General features: G+C 42.6%; 1 protein-coding gene across 1 annotated transcript in view; it reads left to right on the top strand.

The window, feature by feature from the left end:
• kremen1 (kringle containing transmembrane protein 1) overlaps positions 1-12,744 on the top strand; it is a 57,687-nt gene extending 44,943 nt beyond the window's left edge. The window contains exons 4-9 of the mRNA XM_054610180.1: positions 2,966-3,090; positions 4,709-4,865; positions 6,057-6,389; positions 10,814-11,053; positions 11,640-11,724; positions 12,585-12,744. Of these exons, the coding sequence (XP_054466155.1) occupies positions 2,966-3,090; positions 4,709-4,865; positions 6,057-6,389; positions 10,814-11,053; positions 11,640-11,724; positions 12,585-12,744 (1,100 nt within the window). The remainder of the gene's footprint in view (positions 1-2,965; positions 3,091-4,708; positions 4,866-6,056; positions 6,390-10,813; positions 11,054-11,639; positions 11,725-12,584) is intronic.
• Positions 12,745-19,550: the final 6,806 nt, after the last annotated feature.

The raw sequence follows: 19,550 nt of genomic DNA, 5'->3' as shown, positions 1-19,550 counted from the left end.
CCGCTTTTCAAAACCTCCATTGAAGTGCTACCTGGCTGCCTGCCTTGCTCGGAGGGAGGTTGCTGGTTCCCAACCAGGTGTTTATCTCTCCTTTCCTCTCATCCCCCCTCATGCACACTTCACTTGGCTTAATCCAGTGTATACTTAAGGCACGGATATAAAAGAAAACTGCTGTCAGCACTGTCCCGTCTCACCCTGCAAATATGAAGATTCTTATTACTGTCATGTTTGCCTTCAACCCTAAATATAATCCATCCCTTAATTCTGCAAGTGTGCGCCGTGGAGTCTTTCTAAATGATTCAAACAACCATTTTAATCCATTTATAAAGCTTTGGCATGCTTGTGGCTGACAAAAAAAAAAGGAATATTGCACATGATTTATGCTGGTCTGAGGGAGTCTGAGGACTTTGTCTTCAAGTGTTGAGTAATCTGTCAAACACAGTTCTGGGCAGCAGCAAATTGCAGCTGCAGCCAAAATCTCGCCGGTGACTTTACGGTCAACAAACGAGGGTGAAACGCCGGGAGCGGTCTCGTTTCTCTTCGTCCCCCCCCCTCTCTACCCTCCTTCATGTTTCCAGTCCGTGGTGGACATTCTTGCGGAACCTAAAACATTTTCTCCCAAAAGCCTTTGTGCCTCATTCTTACATAAACAGTCGGAATCTGCAGCATCTGTTGCACATGCAGAGGAGCGTGTTGTTGCCAATGTTAAAAGTTAACATTGGCAACAACTGGCACCCCAAAAACAATTCACGTGTGTGGTCTTAATCAAGGTTACTTTAGTTCATGAAAGAAGTTTTGAGTGATACCCCTCTGCAATGATGTTTTACATATTCAAATTGAATGCCAATATATTCCCGAGTGTAATAACGACAAGCATGTAAATTTCAGTGTTTTTCTATTTCTTCCTGCCAAAAGAACTGGGTGCCAGTTGTTCACTAGTGGAACTTGCTGTCATAAAACGAGCAGCTTTTCAATATGCAAATGTTTGAGGAGAGAAGACACGCCACAACTGAGCAGCTCCAGAGATATTCAGTTCTAGGACAGCGTTGGTGCACAGATTCAGGGGACAAACAACTCCACAGTCCTTCAGCTTGCTGTCAGACTTTGTAACTTCCACAAAGCAGCACTGTTGTTGCAAACAAATAGACAGGACATACCCCTGTGTAATATAAAACTTATGATCAAATGTCTTTTATAAATACGTGGGTAAAACAGCGATGCGGAGTTCTTTGCTAAATTGCATTTGCAATCATGTTAGAATTTCTGAAAACACGATTAAGTCTCCTGTCCTGGGACTACTCCGAGAAATTCACCATCTTTTGATTTGTTCTAAACTTGCAAGGTTTAACAGTACAAAAATAAAATATCTGATTTCTTTGGTGATTTGATTTCAAGCTCAGGAAATTTCAAACAGACTGCAATAAATTAGATTTAAAACGGGAAGCATCAGTCAGTTTGAGCTCTGTATCAAAGCCTGCTTGTGTGTCACTTAACTTGCACATGGAAATGAATTTTTGAAATCAAAGAGGCTTCATGAAGAATAACTCTGTTTTGTAATGTCACATGCTTCTGATTTTTGCGTCCACGTTGTGTCTCGGAGCATTGACAGCTATTTTGGACACATTCTTTTCCCCCTCTTGTCTTTTCTGTCTTTTCCTAATGAGCATGTTTGTACCCTACGGTCAGATGATACAAATTTAAGTTAGACTGAAGATCTTTGGGGGCAGATTTTTGATGGACTTGCTTTAACAAAAATAACTTACAGATTGTGCATTTACTTTTGTCAAATCCATTTCACCTCAAAACATGGAAATGGAACAAGAGTAAGCCTGTTTGAATCGCAATGAAAAACAAATCAATAGTGGGATGTTATATTGCTGGAGGCTTGGTTGGCACCTTTCTGAGCTGTTACCTTGAATATAAAGGCTGGATTTAGAAAGATTGCATAGTATTTCATAAATACACAGCGGATTAAGGGACAAATACGTCTGACATGAATATGATCTGAAAAGGTGTCAACATCCATCTTCTATCTGTATGGTCTGTTATCCGTCTGCGATTGTTGGCCTATTTGTGTCATACATTCCCAGTTCTCACCTAACAAACATTTTCATGTTAAACAGTTTTTGATGTGCTGGGCTGCAGCAACAGTCAAAACCAAGCAGGTATTAAAAAAGTATACCTGAGATGTAGAAGCTGTATGTTGCTGCTTTCATTGTTTTATGAAAGCTAGGCCAAAGTTTTTCTAAGGTAGCATTCCAGAGCTGAACTTAATTATGACTTAATTATTATCGCCTATCGCTTTAATATCACTATTGTTCTCTTGACAAGGTGTAATTAAACCTGCCTTTAATTAAGACCTAATTTGTTGGACTCGGCCTCCCTCCAGATGTTCATGCTCATTTGTGAAATGCCGCCTGAAAACCCTGCTATATAACATTTGTTTTCCATTCATCGGCACATCAAACTCTCGCCACACACAAACGCAGTCACACATTTAGAAAACGGGATGTTCCTAATCTGATGCGACTTGCGCTCACATCTGACAGGGTACATTTTCTAGATTCCAGTTCTCTCTCGCGTGCTATGACTCAAGAATCCAAGTCCCCTTCCCCCTCCTCCCGTTCACCCTCTTTTTCTTTTTTTTATGGGACAAATTGTTGGCTCGGCTGTTGGCAAATTCACACCAAAACATTCAAACAGAGGCCTGAATAGTTTTTGAGTTTGCCACCATACTTTTTCGACAGGGTCTATGAGGCGAACTGGTAATCACAAACTTGATTATAAATCTTGAACAACCACAGCCATGAGGCACATGAGGGTTGAAGGCATGCAGCATATGATGTGTTTCATAAAGTACAGACCGCGGACTGGACCCTGCAATGAACAAGGAAAAATATAAATGATTGCATCTAAGTTGTTTGTGTGTAATTAACTTTTTTTTTAACTTCTTGTCTCCGTACAGTGCCTGGGAACTTGGGCTGCTTCAAAGACAGCGGTGACCCGCCAACTCTGTCCGGCACCAGCGAGACCTCCAACAAACTCACCATCCAGAACTGTATTAGCTTCTGTAGGAAGCAGAGATACAAGGTGAGATTTGAACCCGGAGTGGCAATGTATATAAGCTGTAACCTAAGAGATGTTCAGCATTATAGCTTAACTCAGATCCACGCTGGCATCTTCTGTACGAGAAAACATTCAAAACATTACAAACTTCTGACTCCTTCATTCTGGCGCTCGTACTGAAAAAGTTTCCGAACGTATCCCCTCATTGAACAAAATAAAAGTCTCCAGCCTCGTCCTTGTCATGTCTAAAATAGACACGAGCTGGCTCTAGCAATAGTCAAGCTTTTATGTAAATCATCTGCATTTACTGGCAATTTCCAGACAGTTATCGCCGTGGTGCCCGGCGCAGTCTATACCCTCTTTATTCAGCCATCAGACGTCCTGTTTCAAACCAACCAGCGGATGACAAATCATCACAGCAATCAGGGCTGACAGCTGGAAATGAACGGTTATTAAGCCCAGTGGGCACCTCCTCTTCGGTGCGTTTTTTCCTCATCTCTGTATCTGGCATGCCATTGTCCCTGCTATAAACAGTGCCAGGTGTTTATTCTCTGCTCAGCATATCCGGTTCAGCTCCGTCCGCATTGACAGATACTGACAGCCCCCCCCCCCCTTTTCCCCTCTCAATTCAGCAGATGTTACAGAATGTGGCGGCAGACTGGCAATCGTCTGTCTACCCTTGGACCGTCACTGTCCTTAATGCGCATGTAAAAACATCGGTGCTCGGAAGTACGCCTCCCCTTGTGACTTTCTGACGAAGAGCATGCCTGATGAGTTAGACAGCAATCCATCGCCTGTTTGCTTCTGCCAGAAGTATTCACGTTGGTGTTGCTTCATCAGATAGAATAATGCAACAAGGACTTAGCTTGATACGTCTGGGCGCGATCAGGGGCCGCATAAATTCCAATTCCATGAGAAACGACGCAGAGTGGGAAATGATGCGGTACCTTCATTTGTGTGAATTCATTTAGGGCCTGAATGTGGGACAATGGTGCCCTTTTGGAATGAAGGGACAATAGCTCTTTTGAGAACAAGCAGCCAGTGGTGGCGAGGTCAAGATGTGTGAAGGAGGTTTTGACGTTTCTCATTCCCGCTCCGACGCTTTCAGGAACAAATACCAACAGTTTTGATTTGAGCGATAGATGGGTGCTATTTGTGTGAGGTTCATTCTCTACACTCTACGGTGCAGCTGTGTGTTTGAAAGAAGGCTTCTAATCAGCTGAGAGGTTGTGGTTTTTCCAGACTCCGATTACAGCATCTTGTAATCATGAGAGAAAGAGCAATTAGGGCATTTTAGACTCAAGTTGCTTTAGTTTCAAAGAGAGAAGGAGCTCCATGAGGTGCACTGTCTACTAAGTGTTAACACACATTCAGCTGATATGAGACAAACACCCTATAAAAGTACTTTCATTTGAATGTGTTGTGTGATTACGTATTCTACATTTAAGCAAAGTTGCTATGTAATCATGTATAGTTTTTTAGAGAACCAAAAAGTTTGTCTCTCAGTCATTGGACTGTTTTCCTCGCTGGCAACCATGCCAAATGGATTTATCATGAATAGCATTATGGGAAATGTTACCCAAAGTTTAGTTTTGAATTGCTGATGCAATCATTTGCATATTTCCTTTTGTTTTTTTTGCAGCTCGCTGGCATGGAGTCAGGATATGCCTGTTTCTGTGGCAACGAAGTGGACCAGCGTGACCATGGCATGGAGTCGCCTAGCATGGAGTGTAACCATGTTTGCTTCGGCGACCACACCCAGCCCTGCGGTGGAGACGGCTGGGTCATCATCTTCGACAGTGAGTGTTAACCAGTGTCGCTGTGTGTCTGATCTTTTCACATCTAGTGCCGTGATTTAGTTTTGATTCTGGGGGGAAAATACAAAGAACTTTAATTGTAGGGTTTCAAATGTAATAAAAGGTAAATCACTCGTACAAATACATCTGTATCTGTCGTAATAACCATTAGTGCTATTGAGCCCCTGTCCCACTGTACAAAAAAACCCACTAACATCTGTCAGTAGGAAAAGTAACAATCAGTATTCATTCCTGTGACAAATGGCTCTGCAGTAGTCACAGGGATTGATCAGCTCCGGTGCAATGCCTCATGACGGCGTTGTGAATTTGGAGAACATAAAATGAACAGGGATTTTAACAATTATCATAATTTATCAACGTATAAAACGTACGATTAATACGCTCTCCTAGAAGCTACTGGACTCCAGTCAGACAACTGTGATTTTACCTCTCTGATCATCAAAGCACTGGACAGAAAAAAAAAAGTTTTATTCTTTGCACTGCTCCAACAATAACCAAATCTGGTTTGAGAGTCTGAAAGAGAGACTGAATTAGAAACAGATATAAAAAAAAAAACAATGGGAAAGGAGTCAATTGCCTTTTTTTTAGGTTTAAGGTTTTCCCAGTTAACAAAAACGAAAGCGAATATAAACACATTTTGGTGGAAAACGTCTATCAGTGTTAGTGCCTGCAGTTTGCATAAAACTGTCATTGTCATGTTAAAACCTTCCATCATCCAGGTTTTGTTGAATTAGGCTCCAGTTGAACTCCAGAATGCTCAGAAGCCCTCCTTCCCTCACCATAACTGTGATCATACCTGCAACCTTCAACATTAATGCACATCAACATTCATTATATTATATAATACTACATAATTATTGCCAGTTGGTCTTAGGGCGGCACTAAACAGCTTGTTAGTTTGAGATTGTCTAAGTGAAGTTTTAAAAGCTTAAAGAACTTCATCACAAGTTGAAGCTATTCATTGTTTTCTCTCCCAATACCAATTCTGAATGCTTAAATCAAAGAAACTAAAGTCAGTGATGGGGGATGATGCCAATCTGGTGTATCAGACTGATGCATCTCCATTCAGAGACATAAAATCCTAGGACATGATGTCTGTTAGCAGGGACCTCATGAGCCCAAAGAACCCAGATATCGGTGAACAATCTCTGTTTTTCGTGCTCTGTCTTCCAGCTCGAGTCGGGGCCTGCGGTGGAAACTACTCGTCTCCATCCGGAGTGATTTACTCCCCCGACTTCCCCGACAAGTACGGGGCTGGCCGTGTCTGCTACTGGACTGTCCATGTCCCCGGAGCCTACGCCATCCTCTTCAACTTCACCTTCTTTGAGATCTCCGACCAGACGGACATGGTGGAGCTCCTGGACGGCTACACCAACCGGGTTTTGGCGCGCTTCGACTGGCGCAGCCCGCCGAGGGAGCTGGTGAACGTCACAGGCGACTTCGTCATTCTGTACTTCTACTCAGACCGCACCAACCAGGCCCAGGGATTTGCTCTGCTTTACCAAGGTAGGGCTCCACTAGCTCTCTGCTACTTCGGCTGCGAACGAAGAATGGGTTTGTAAAATGTCTCAAAGCATAGACTAACTAGAACCATTAAGGGTTCTATGGCTTATCTCCATAGGTTTAGTTCCTGGCAGGATCTTTTATAAAGGTTCCACCTGAACCCCTTTCAGAGGGTTCTACCAGGCAAACATCATGAAGGGAAATATCTAGAACCAACTGTGAAAAGTTGTACCGAAACCCCCTTTGAGAGGTTCCATAGAGAACCCTTCTATGGGGCAATGGTTCGACCCAGGACCCTCTCTGGAGGTCCTATTCAGAATCTTTTCCTTTTAAGGGTGCTAACAAGAACCCAGGGTTCTACCGTAACCCCTTTATATTCCAAGGGTTTCATCAATAACACATCCAGGGGTTTCTATGGAGAACCCTTTTATATTTTAAGGGTGTCATCAAGAACCCACCCAGGGGTTTCTACTGAAAACCCTTTTATATTACAAGGATTTTATCAAGAACCCACCCAGGGTTCCTAATGAGGTTCCTAAAGGGCTGGGCCGATATGGTGCAGCACATCCTGCAACAATCAGAATACACTATCACAATTTCTGGTAGTGTGTGCTGGGAGGATCTTGCAACACCCATGCTTTCAACAGTGCTTGTGGAACCCGTTCTTTCAAAAAGGGTTCCCAGATGAAATGGGTTCTTAAGGGAACCCTTAAACTTATGAAAAACCCCTTGAAAAAAACTTGTCATACAAAAGGATGTGTGACAAAGAATCAGTCTAATGTTTGGATTGAGTTCTTGCAAACATCCTGAACTACAAGAACCCTCCCTCAAAACCACCGAGAGCCCACATTTGCATAATCAGGTGCGTGTTGACTCGCCGGCTCCATGATGGAGTTTTGCATGGCAGCCCTGGTTCCGTGGCCTAACGCCTGTTTGCTGTGGTGAGGCAGTTGTCACGCCACCGGCAGGCCCTTTTCTCTTTTCATTTGCTAGTCAATGTCTCACAGCCCCGGGTGATACTGCATATTTAAATAATGTTTTGTTTTTCTAGGAACTCGCTCTCTTATCAAGCTGCAGCAGGCGGCTGTGCTTCTCCAGAGTGCTCCTTGGTGAACGAGTTTTTATGCCACCTACATACAAAACACTGTGATGCATCGCGCCCTCTGATCATGATTTCACTGTAGAGCAGACACACAGCTGGGGAACTATCGCTCACAGAGAGTTGAAGACCTCACAGCAAATTTCTATCTCTCTCCAGACTAATGCGGAAAAAGAAACGCTATCCTCTGTTGTTTTTATATTACTGTACGTTTTCCAAGACAGACTCTCTGCGTGAATTGTCTGAATGCACCAAAATAAAATGGAATAGATTCATTTCTGGAGGCATGATAGTGCAGGTGACATTCACGCTCGCAGCTCGCTACACCGGGAGGCAATCTGTCCTTGCTCCTCCCTCTCTCTGCCTCCATTTGTAATCCCCTGTCATTTTTCCCGCCGGTGGCGCTAAAGTAAAAACAATATCGGAAGGTCAAAATCCTCTGACCTCTGGACATGCACGGTCCTTTACTGCTCACGTCTTGGTTCTTGTTTTTTGCGTGAGGCATCATGTAGCCGAGAATTGGAATCTGCCACATGATATGAGAAAAAGGTCACCTCCTGAAGTAATAGGTTTTGGGGTTTTTTTTCAGAAAAGATAGAGAGAAAAATACACAGTGACTTGGGTGCAGAGACAAATAATAGAAACAAAAAAAAACCCAGAAAGACAACAGTCAAACAAAGTTAAAGTAGAAGTAGCGGCACTAACTACATCTTATATCTCCTCTGTGGCTCGCTGAGCGGTCGAAGCAGTAATTTCAGAATAAATGCTCACAGATGACGGTCGACGGCTGAACATTTCAGCTGAGCCCCGGGTTTGAAGCGTGGTATTTTGTTTGCAAATGGGGAACATGTGGGAAGTTCTGGGAACATCGCAGTCAGGTTGAACTGTTATGTGAAAAGGGAAGGGGAAAAAAAATCCCACACTGCTTTAACATCCAACCACCATTCATGGAAGACTGGAACCGGCCTGGATCAAATAATATCTAGAATTAGTTCTGGGTGATTTTACCTAGGCGGAACACAGGATGGGTGGGTTTAACCATTCAGTTTGGAGAGTGTAGTATCTTATCTTACCACTAGGAGTCCTCCTGAATGCCGCTAAAGTTTCTGGCTGGATGAGTTTCTTCACAAGAACTTTTTTTAACAAAGCTGCTTAGAGCAACTTTGTCTGAGAACAAAGGGAGATATTTTTCCCAGCTGACAAACAAATCATCAAACATATATATCGCCAATTTTACTGCATGATTCAGCAATCGCCACAAAAACACCTTTCATTCATGTTTTTTATGGCAGTTTGTTGTAAAATTAACACATTTTCAAAGAGCATATTTTTGGTTTGATGAATAATTCCACCAGAGATTTTTGTGTAAACCGTCATCTCCACTGTTATTGGACTGTTTGTAATCTTTTTTTGTGAGCTCACTGGATCCTTTTTTTAAACTCACCCACCATCAAACTATGCTGGAGCTCACCCAACTTCTCTCGTCTAGCACTGAAAGGCTTTAGTGAACAATTACGCTTTGACAAAGAACATAATGTAGGCGTCTTAAAGTTAGGACTGACATGTCTCTCCTAACTAGGCTAATTAGGTGCAACTTTCAACTTTAGGATGTTTTGTGAATTTGGCCCCATTTGGAATAGCATAATTATTTCTGCTTTCATACTCACTTGAATATGAACTAATTCATTCTTTCAGAGATGTGTTTCGGGGCAAATACGAAAATTGTATCTTACTTATAGACGACTACAATCACAGATTGCTGATAGATTACGGAAATGTTTCTCTTCACCAAACCTCACTGCAAATTAACATGTCAGAAAAATAATGAAAGAGTCAAGTGTGACACGCCACAGTCTGTTTCTCAGAAGCAAGAAGAAAAACGCTCAAAATCTCACAGTGATTTTAAATAAATCACGTCTATGTTTAGGAGAAGTAAATGAAAGGCAGAGGAGATCTTATTTAAGGAATTGCTTCCCTCTGGGAACACATAAATGAGTTGAAATAGTCCGCGCTCTCTGGCACTGTTGTTTTATGAAGCAAAAACTCTCCCACATCTGGTGCTGTGAGCAGGTTAAAACAAAACTGAATTTATTGCAAAACACTTTTTGAATGATGTCTGGCGCGGACAGAAAAGCTCTCAACACCACATGTTTACTACACGCATGAGTGTTTTTGCAAAGTCGATCTGCTCCTTTTAACAAACACAGTTAATATTAAATATTCGCTTGTGACTCATGACGTATCGTATTACTGCTCGCTTGCTGCAACAGCCTGGTTTGCCCACGGGAATAATTAAAGGGGCGTTAAGTGATATGTGTCCTCAGCTTGTAGAAATTACATGGCCGAGCTTTTTTCTCTTCTGTGTCTCTGGCACAGCATTCAGCGCTCACCACTCCTCTCACTCGGAGCTGTGAAGGCATAAAATACATAGAAATATTTTTAAGAGGTGATATGTCACATTGAAGAGAACTGGAACAGCAGTCCTTTTAGAGCCGGGCAATTAAATATATCAACAATATTATAGAAAGAAGACTTTATTACCGGCAACTGAGAAATGTTCATACATTACAAGATGAAGATCAAGATGAATCATATGTATCCTTCAATAATGAAAATGGAAGTTTGTTTGGCCCTCTCCATCTACACCCTTTTTCTTTTGTTTTATGCATCGCCATTTATGGATAATTAAACGCAAATGACATAGAGCTGTATAACAACTCTCTGTTCACAATTGTCAGTAATTGTTATAAATGTAAATGTCACGGTGCTTAGCAACTGTTTTTTTTGTTGTTGTTATGGACAAATATAAAATTGTTATTGTGATTTTTAATGCAGCGTCTTTACAGTTTTGGATCACAGCTCTCATCTGCATTGTTGTTTTTTTTTCTTTTATTGTGTAATAAGGTTGATTACAGAACAAGGGAAGTCAATTACATGGACACATAAACAGCAAAAAGGGAATATACAAAGTACGACAAAGACAAATGACCAAAACAAATCTGCATTGTTTTTGGCCCACAGTGGGCAGCTTTTATAGAGGAGGAAAAACCTCTAAAAACTAACTGTATGCTACTTGCCAAGCACCAAACAGTAGACAGACAAAGTTAGAAATGATCTGGTGAATAAAGTGGAGCATTTAGCTTCTACAGAACCCAATTTCTCCCGCTTTAGTTGGTGGACACCAAAACCAGAGCTATAATGAGAGTGAATATTGGTCCCACGTTTGATAAATGGCCTAAACTCGACTTCGAGTGAGTACTTAGGGTTCTGCTTCACAGCGTCAGGAACAACAACAAACACTAATCCGCTCTTATTCTTCTTTCCCCAGCACTCAGGAGCCAGGACACCAGAACAATGGAGGCTGAGGGAGTCGGGGAGGACGATGGGGACGACGTCTCCAGCACGGCGGGGCCCCAGCTGGCCGGCGGCGTCACCGAGAGATCCAACAGCACCTCCAACGGACGCTCCTCCCAAATCCTCTACGTGATCACGTCCAGCCCCGGGAAACCGGAGCACAACATGCCAGGTCAGTGGGCTGGACGCGGCGAGACCACCGGCCACAGCGCTAGTATGTTAACACCCACGATACACTGCACCTCTCTCTCTCTCTCTCTCTCTCTACCTCTCTCTACCTCTGCAGGCATGTTGTTAGAGGTTTCCAGGAGCTAGAGCTCTCATTGTGCATGACCTGGTTTCCCTTCAAGTATTAAAATCTTAGTTTGACGAGACGCTTTGGCCCAGAGTGTCTTCTTGCGATCTCACATTAAACTAATTCTACTTGACGCTTGTTTTTTCCTGTCGGTGACTCATAACTGAAGTTACTTTCGGGTCTCCCTGCTGATCACAATCGGGCCTCTTGTCAAAGCAGCGCAGGACGGTCTGACATGTTCTACTGCTTTCTTCAAATATTACTCTTTCCAAACTCTCAGTGCTCCGTCTCAAAGGGCTATCTGGTGTATTTCTCAATCTTGCAGATGTGCACTGAGAATGCATCATAATCTTCTTGACAATTTGCTGGCTGAACACTGGTAACAGGTGTGCCAGCAGTGCTTTAGTAACCCTCTGCTTGCTAATCATTTCAGTCTGCTTCAGTTTGTTTTCATTATTGGATTCCATATCTGATGTCTTGTTACTGTGTTGCTCCCTCTCTGCAGTGTGGACCATTTACGCTCTGGCCGCTCTGCTCATTCTGACAGTCATAGCCATGGTGGCGAAGCTGCTGCTGCACATGACGGTCAAGTAAGTATGAGGATGTTGGAGGTGTGCATGATCAGCCAAGCATCAAAGGTCAAAAAGATGATGGAACAGTGTGAGATTCACACATTTGGTGAATTTTTCCACGCTTAAAAAAGGAACACAATGAGAAAACCTCTTTTTGAGGTCAATTTGTGAATTCTTCAAGTTGCTTTCAGCCCAGAGGGACTTCCTATGATCCCACATTGAATAAATGCTTCCTGTCAGTAATTGTCATAATTGAATTTACAACTACACAGGGGAAGTTCAGAGATGCCTCTCAATGCAGCAAAACAAGTAATACAAAAGAATAGTAAGTTAAGAAAAAAAAAAAATCTTATTATGTTCAATCATTCCTTTAATAGAAAATTACTTTCTTTCTTTTTTCATTCAGTCTTTCAATTTATGTTATTCCCCATTAAAACTAATTTTAATAAATACAAATAAGTTGGTCCAAAGCCTAGTTTTTGATGGAAAAACAAGACCTTTCTTGATTTTTGATTCCTAAAACACCGTAGTGGACAAACGGTACATTAAAAATTATTTTTATGACAACTACTTTATCCCTTGAGAGAAAGTTGCTGATTTGAGGTGAATAAAATTAAGTATTTCGTTTTTGAAGTGGAAGATAATAAAGCCTACAAAAGCTTCCACCACTGTAATTGCAATTAATTTATATTTATAATAAACCAGGCATGAAATGAATGCAACATCAAGACTTAGAAATCAGTGTGACACTTATGTAAATCACTGTTTTTCCACGATTCTCTTTTCTTAATTCCTCTGTTTCCCCTCTCTCTAATGTTGTTTCTCTTTTACTCTCCTCTCTCCACCTCTTCTCTCGTCTCCTCATGTTTCCCTCTCAGGTCTCCGAACATCCCGACGGTCAGCGGCTCGGACAGCTGCAGCCAGAGCACGGCGTCCTCTGAGCCTTGGATCATCCTGTACCGGCCCTCCACCATCTCCCTCTTCAAGAAGAAGCTAAAGAACCACCACGGCGACCTCAGCCCCCTGGTGGGCAACTAGCGCCACTGCTGCGCTCCACCGTTGACCAAAAACGCTACCGCCAACCCACAGCTACCCTGTACAAGGGCCGTCAGACTCCCCTCAGACATTGAAACTATATGAGGCGCTACGCCAACAAGCCAACGACTGAGTGGCTAATGACAACTGACTGAGTGACTGCTACTACATGGCCTGTGTGCCAAAGTGGCCGGGGCCCTCCCATCCTGCTCAGCACCAAGGAGGAGGAGGGGGGGACGGGCAGGGCTGTCAGCGACGTCAGTGTGGGAGAGGAGAGCGAAGGTGTAGATGGAGGACGATCTGCAGCTCTGACAAAGACACAAGGACGCTCTTAACATGCGGGAAGCTTCTCCGGTTCACCGAGGGCTCCATTTCCATCACCCACGGATGTCCCTAACAATCAGCATACCTCCAAAAAAACCCTTCCAGGCTGCAGAATCACCAGTGAAAACACAACAGAATAACGGCTAACTTCACTGTTCAGCTTAGAGAACATGGAGGTTTAGCTGCTTCCTGGTGCTTCAGAGTCACAGCGGCTACCGCATCTTCATCAGCATCAAGAAGAGGATGAAGAAAAGGAGTCTTGGATACACATACACATAGGGTGTTACGCATCTTAACAGTTTTTGTACAAACTCTTCTAACTGCCTCATATGGACGACGAAACACTTGCAGCCAAAAAAAACAAGAATCCTCCCATCCAAAGAGTTTTATATTTATTTGTCTTTTTTTTGATTCCATATGCAAAAGTGCTAATGTGTCTTTTTGATGTGTTTTACGTGAAAACTAGCTTTCTGAGGAGATGGAGACAGGACACGGAAACGTCACACGGAGGGTAGATATCTCAGCACTTTGGGGATGAATCACTTGTTGTAAAATGAAAAGATCACAGAGAGAGACAGGGGGGTGGGGGGGGGGGGGGAGAGCGCTCGCCCACTCGTTCAGTCAGCGCTCATGCGGATTCGGGCGGAGAGATAAGCAGCGTCGTTCACTGAGAGGGTTGGGTGGTGCAGTTTGCAGACAAACTGCCATTTAGGGAGGCTTGGGAAGATCTGAGGGCTTTTTCTGCTCGCTCGTGGGTGGGGAGTCTTTTCCGGTTTGATGGTGTTCAAGTGCCTTGAGGATCTCCTGCTCTCTTGTCTCAGCTACATCACATCTGTTTTCTTTCATGGGATCTCCCCTCACAAGAGTCTGCACTTCTTCAAAATCAGCGTGTTCCATTCCGTAATAGGATTTCCACGGATTAAATGTTGGAAAAAAAAAATGATGCCACATCTTGTACAGTGATTGAACGCATTAGATATTAGTCTTTTTAGTACACTCAACTGAACACCTCTCCAGACTGGATCTGTTACATTTTCTATTACATGATACATTTTTTTGTTTTCCAAAATGAACACATAGCCAATTGGGATAGAACTCTTCATGTAGTAACGGACAAGGCTTTAAAGGAAATCTGTGTTTTGTTCTAATTTCTGTGTGTGTTCTTGTGTGTAGTCTTGGACATTTACTGAACATATTGTTCACATTAAGTTGTCTTTTGATTACAGGGGGGGGGGGGTGAATTGTGTTGTATATTATGTAATTCATTGTGGGAAAGATATTTTGTGTCCGCTCTTTCATTTTGTGTCCCGGCAAAGCATCAGAGACCTGTCAAAGTACTTCCTCATCAACTTGGCTTAAAGGTGGAATGCATTATTTGCTCTACTTAGACAGCAGTAAAATGCTTAAATTCTATAAGACGCTGCAGACCTGGAAGGTTTTACTTGTCACCTTGATTTCAGGCCAAAAAGGTTGAGCGCGAACAATATACCCAGGCAGAAATATCACCAAAAGCACTCAATGGTAAAATGCACAAGCTGTCAGCAGGTTTGTAGCTGTGACGGTTTTCTGTGCATTGCTGTGACATTTAAACCACTTGTGAAAGGTCAAAATCCACTAGTTCGCCAATGGCATAGTAATCAGCCTTTCCTGTCTCGGGACTGGATGTTTCTGCAGATGGTCACCCCGAGAAATCTTCCAATCACTGACGGGATAAAGAAAAGAGAGGTGTGAAACGTCAGTGCACTTACATTTGCTTCTACTTACAAAATGAAATAGTACTTATTCACTGTTGCAATCAGTTCCAGTGCAAAGAAAAAAAAAACAAACGTACTTTGTTCAGCACCCTGAGCACTTGAGACAAAAGGTCATATTTTACAACATGATGCATTGACATTCGTGTCAAAATATTTATGGTTTTCCAAGAATCAGAAAAAAAGATGACCAATCAGAAGTTTGTAAAACTCTGACTGTGCCACGGTCTGCTTGTCTGCTCGACTGTAACTCATGTTAATTATTGCAAGACAAGAGCACATGCCCCTGGGTCTGTGATGTTCAGAGCCGCCCATGCATAGAGAGAGGGAGAAAAAAAATAGCAAAGATGTGAGAACGATGGGGAATTAATGTGCGTCGAAATCAAACACAAGCTAACCAAATCTGACAGTTAAAATCTAACATGGCCATATTTGTTTGGATAGCCCGGTGAATTATGCAAACTCCCATTTTCTGTCCCGTCCTCCGGTCGATCGGAAGAAATCCACGCTGTCTTCTGAGCGGTGGAAACGCTCTTTTTCGTTGATGTGAATGTCCCGTAGCGCTCCATGACGTAAAAAAACCCACCAGAGGCCCTGTGGGAAATAATCCAGAGGGGCCAAATCATTGTGTTCATGCAATTGTAAATAACAAAAAAATAGTGAAATGTTTAATTTATACAGTAAATTATTGTTATTTTGTACGTGAATGGGATATAATCTATCTTTTGTATAAGTGAAGTATCTTTAGTAGTTTATTTAATGTGTCCTGGTTGCAAAATAAACACTGTATGCATGTTTCTTAAGCTTGTGTTGTGCTTGTTCTTTTGTTTTGTCCCGCCCTCTTTTTATTTGTTCATCGCACACAATATTACGAACAAGCCACAAAAAACGGAACAAGCTTATAACTTTAACTTTTTCCACTTAAAACCATTCTCTTTGAAAGGATGCAGCGTTTGCATGGTGGGACATCTGCACCCCTTTTCCTGCCTTTTTGTTTTTCTTCTGTGGAGCTAAATACTTATCAGATATGCTAAATGACTCCCAGACTGTTTTGAGATACTCACCCACACACACACACACACACACACACACACACGGAGGGAGGATTTGGTGTGCCATGTGTAACCCATTGGTTCCCTCTGGGATGAGGTCAAGCATGCAACCTGCACATTTTAGAGGGAAACAGCAGGAGTTCAGCTTTTTACAACTGGAACACCATGAAAAAACAAAACAACAACAAACATGGAGGAACGTGTCGTAAGCTGGAGCACGTAAGATGTTTGCCAGGATGATTTCTTAATTCATGAAAGGTGTTTCTGTGTTGCTTTCATCAAGTGTTCGCTCTGAAACAGCAGCGTGCGCTCACTATTTGTTTGCAGGACGACTGCAACTTCACGCTGAGCGCAAAAATGATCGTTTGCAGTCCAAACACGCTCGTATGGAAGTGCATGTGCAATAACGAGGGGGTCACAATTTGTCAAAAGCTTCGAAGGTGAAACTGCCGAGGTTCGGTGAAAAATGTCTTGGCTGTAAAGCTTCCAAAAATCCCAAATCAAGTTACTCTTGAACCTCTGAGGCTTCTGACTAAGTCATTCACAAATCAGTGAAATCACAGAGCTTCGGAAAAGGCCGGACAGGTGAAGTCGGCATGAATTAAATCAGCTGCATTGCAAGTTTAGCCATCAAACTAAGATTAGCAGAAGAGTTTTGCAGCCACAAAACAAGGAACATTGGTGGCGTATCTCCAGCAGCATTCTCCTCCCCTTCCACTATCTGTTTTGCAAAGGGCATTGTTGCTGCTTACTGCGCTTATCGCTGCCCTAGACGATCTAGACTGGTTTAAAGGAATACAAAGAAGCCAGAGTTTATTCCCCCCAGAATGATAATGTGTTGAGCCAGACCGCTAAACAAGATTCTGCCTTTGTTACTCACACAAATGACACAAACACAGAGAGACTTAACATGGTGAAACCCAAACATTCTGAGATTCAGGGGCCAGAAAATAAAAATAAAAAGGGCACTAAATGCATGTGATGGGGCACAAGAACGCAGTCATGATGCATTTATGGTATCTTTCCTCGCATGTAGGGCATCCTATAGACAGAATCACTGTGACGCCGCACAAACAACAATCACTTCTGGGTAAACATCTGGAAGTTGACTTGAATTAAGGAATATATTGAATTGTATTTTTTGTCATATTCTGCTGTAACTGTAACATGACATTTCTGCTGTGCTTACCTTACATACCATGATGCTTTGTTAGCATCTTAGATTAAAAAAACATCTGAATAGTTCAGACTAACTGCTAGTTTTGAGTAAACTAGTAGTAGTAGTAGTAGTAGTAGTAATAGTAGTAGTAGTAGTAGTAGTAGTAGTAGTAGTAGTAGTAAGTAGTAGTAGTAGTAGTAGTAGTAGTAGTAGTAGTAGTAGTAGTAGTAGTAGTAGTAGTAGAGTAGTAGTATTAGTGTGTTTTAATCATCCACAATACAATAAATATAGTCAATAAACAATCTTGTATACAATATGAATGAAAAGGCATAGGCAGAAGCGTAATGCTTACATATGCCTATCCTACATTCTTATCAATTAAGCTCAAGAAAATAATATATAATAAAACAAAAGAAAATAGACTCAAGCTGTCATTTTTCTTTAGTCTGTGGCCCAACAGGTAAATAAGGTCTCCAACTTAACGTTTGTGACGGTGCTGTCATTAATGAGACGACATGAAAGCCTCAAACATGCCTTTTAGATCAGTCTTACTCTTCAGTGGAGAGTATGTCTCAGTTGTTCCTCGTTAAATTATATGGAAGTAACATTGTAGTTTTCTACCCGGACGTTTCTGGAAACAAACATTGCGATCGGTTCTATATTGTCTCTGCATCACGTTTTCTCCTCTGGAAGAGCACCAGCGTGACCAAAATCACATTTCATCGACCATAGGAGCACTTTAGCTGCATTTTTTCTTCCTTTTGATGAGGGCACCAGAGGGCAAGCCTTCAACATAAACCTGATTTTGGCCTCAGGTCACTTGGAGATTGTTTCATCTCCTATCCAAAAACACAAACGTTCCAGTAGATGAAACAAGAAGCAGAAAGTTAACGATCCTCTTACTCCCCCTACTGGTGATATGATGCTTGAGTTAATCTTCTCATAAGTACCCCCAACAATAAAGCTCAATGCCAATGGTATCCCTTTTCTTGCTTGCTAGGGTAATCAAATTACTTATTTTTGTATTAAATGTTACTTAAATTGCTGAATGAATGTTCTCTTCTGTTCCCCATAAAACCACAGTAAGATATCAAATCTCTGTTGCCCTCCACGCTCCCTCCCATTGACCTCAAAATGTTTTTTCTTTTCTTTTATCAAAAGCAATTGTGAAGCTGTAACATTAATCCAGTAGCCAGACTCAGAAACTTATCATCGCTCCTCTGGGTGCGATGTGAAAAAAGCCTCGGCCCATTTTCCCTCGCATAGCCGAGGAAAAAGAGCGATGTAAACTGATCCCTTTGAACCCGAGTCGACCAGTAATTAAGGCAACAAAGGGACAATGCATGGCCGTGTCTGGTTACTGTCTGAAACGAGAAAGTGAGAAGAATGGAAGACAATATCTGCCACTTTCTGCACTCAGGGTACCGAAGACAGGTAGATTAGGAGAGAGACTGCAGGTCCCTCTTGATGGATTTGTATAATTTAGAACTGTGTGAAACAGGCTTTCTGGCTGTGCAGGAACTTGTCTGTTTTTGATCCGCCTCGCTCTGCAACATCGTCTATGACCCCGGTGCAATCAAGGCACTCTCATGCCCTTCAGTGGTTTTGAGTACATGCATTGGCCTGTTGAATGCTCCAGATTTGTACTTCTATTATTGTAGCTTTGTGCTGCTGAGAGCTGTTTATATACACTGTCTTTTCGCCCTTGCATTCAGGACATTAAGATGTTCTATAATCATTAAAGTCATTTGCAGGGCAAAAATGTTAAATATTCACTGGCTCCAGCTTTTTCAAATATGAGGACTTGTAGCTCTCATGTCATTGTAAAGTGGATAAGCTGAAGCTCAGATAGTAGAGCTGGTTGGCCATTAATTCTACTGTTGGGGATTCAATTCCCTCAAGCCTCCTTTAACATGCCAAAGTGCTCTTCAATCAAGCACTGAACCCCAAATTGCTCCCCAAACGCATGTAAGGTAAGAATGTATTTCCATTTCCTTCCGCTTATCCGGGGCCGGGTCGCGGGGGCAGCAAGCTAAGGAGGGTCCTCCAGACGTCCTTCTCCCCAGAAACACTTTCCAGCTCCTCCTGGGGAACCCCGAGGCGTTCCCAGGCCAGACGAGATATATAATCCCTCCAGCGTGTTCTGGGTCTACCCCGGGGCCTCTTACCATTACTTTACATTACAGTCATTTAGCAGACGCTTTTATCCAAAGCGACTTACAATCAGTAGTATATTACATATCATTCACCCATTCACACACTGATGACAGGCTACCATGCAAGGTGCCACCATCAGACTCTAACTAACATTCATCATCCAGTCCACACCGATGGCAAGCCTTCGGGAGCAACTTGGGGTTAAGTGTCTTGCCCAAGGACACATCGACTGCCGAAGCCGGGTATCGAACCACCGACCCTCTGATTGGAGAACTACCTTGCTCTCCACTACGCCACAGCCGCCCAGTTGGACGTGCCTGGAAAACCTCTAAAGGGAGGCGTCCAGGAGGCATCCTGATCAGATGC

The sequence above is a fragment of the Anoplopoma fimbria genome, chromosome 13 (genome assembly GCF_027596085.1).
Source record: "Anoplopoma fimbria isolate UVic2021 breed Golden Eagle Sablefish chromosome 13, Afim_UVic_2022, whole genome shotgun sequence".
NCBI lineage: Eukaryota > Metazoa > Chordata > Actinopteri > Perciformes > Anoplopomatidae > Anoplopoma > Anoplopoma fimbria.
The sequence above is the reverse complement of the archived record's forward strand: the minus strand, read 5'-3'. Positions and strand labels throughout refer to the sequence as shown.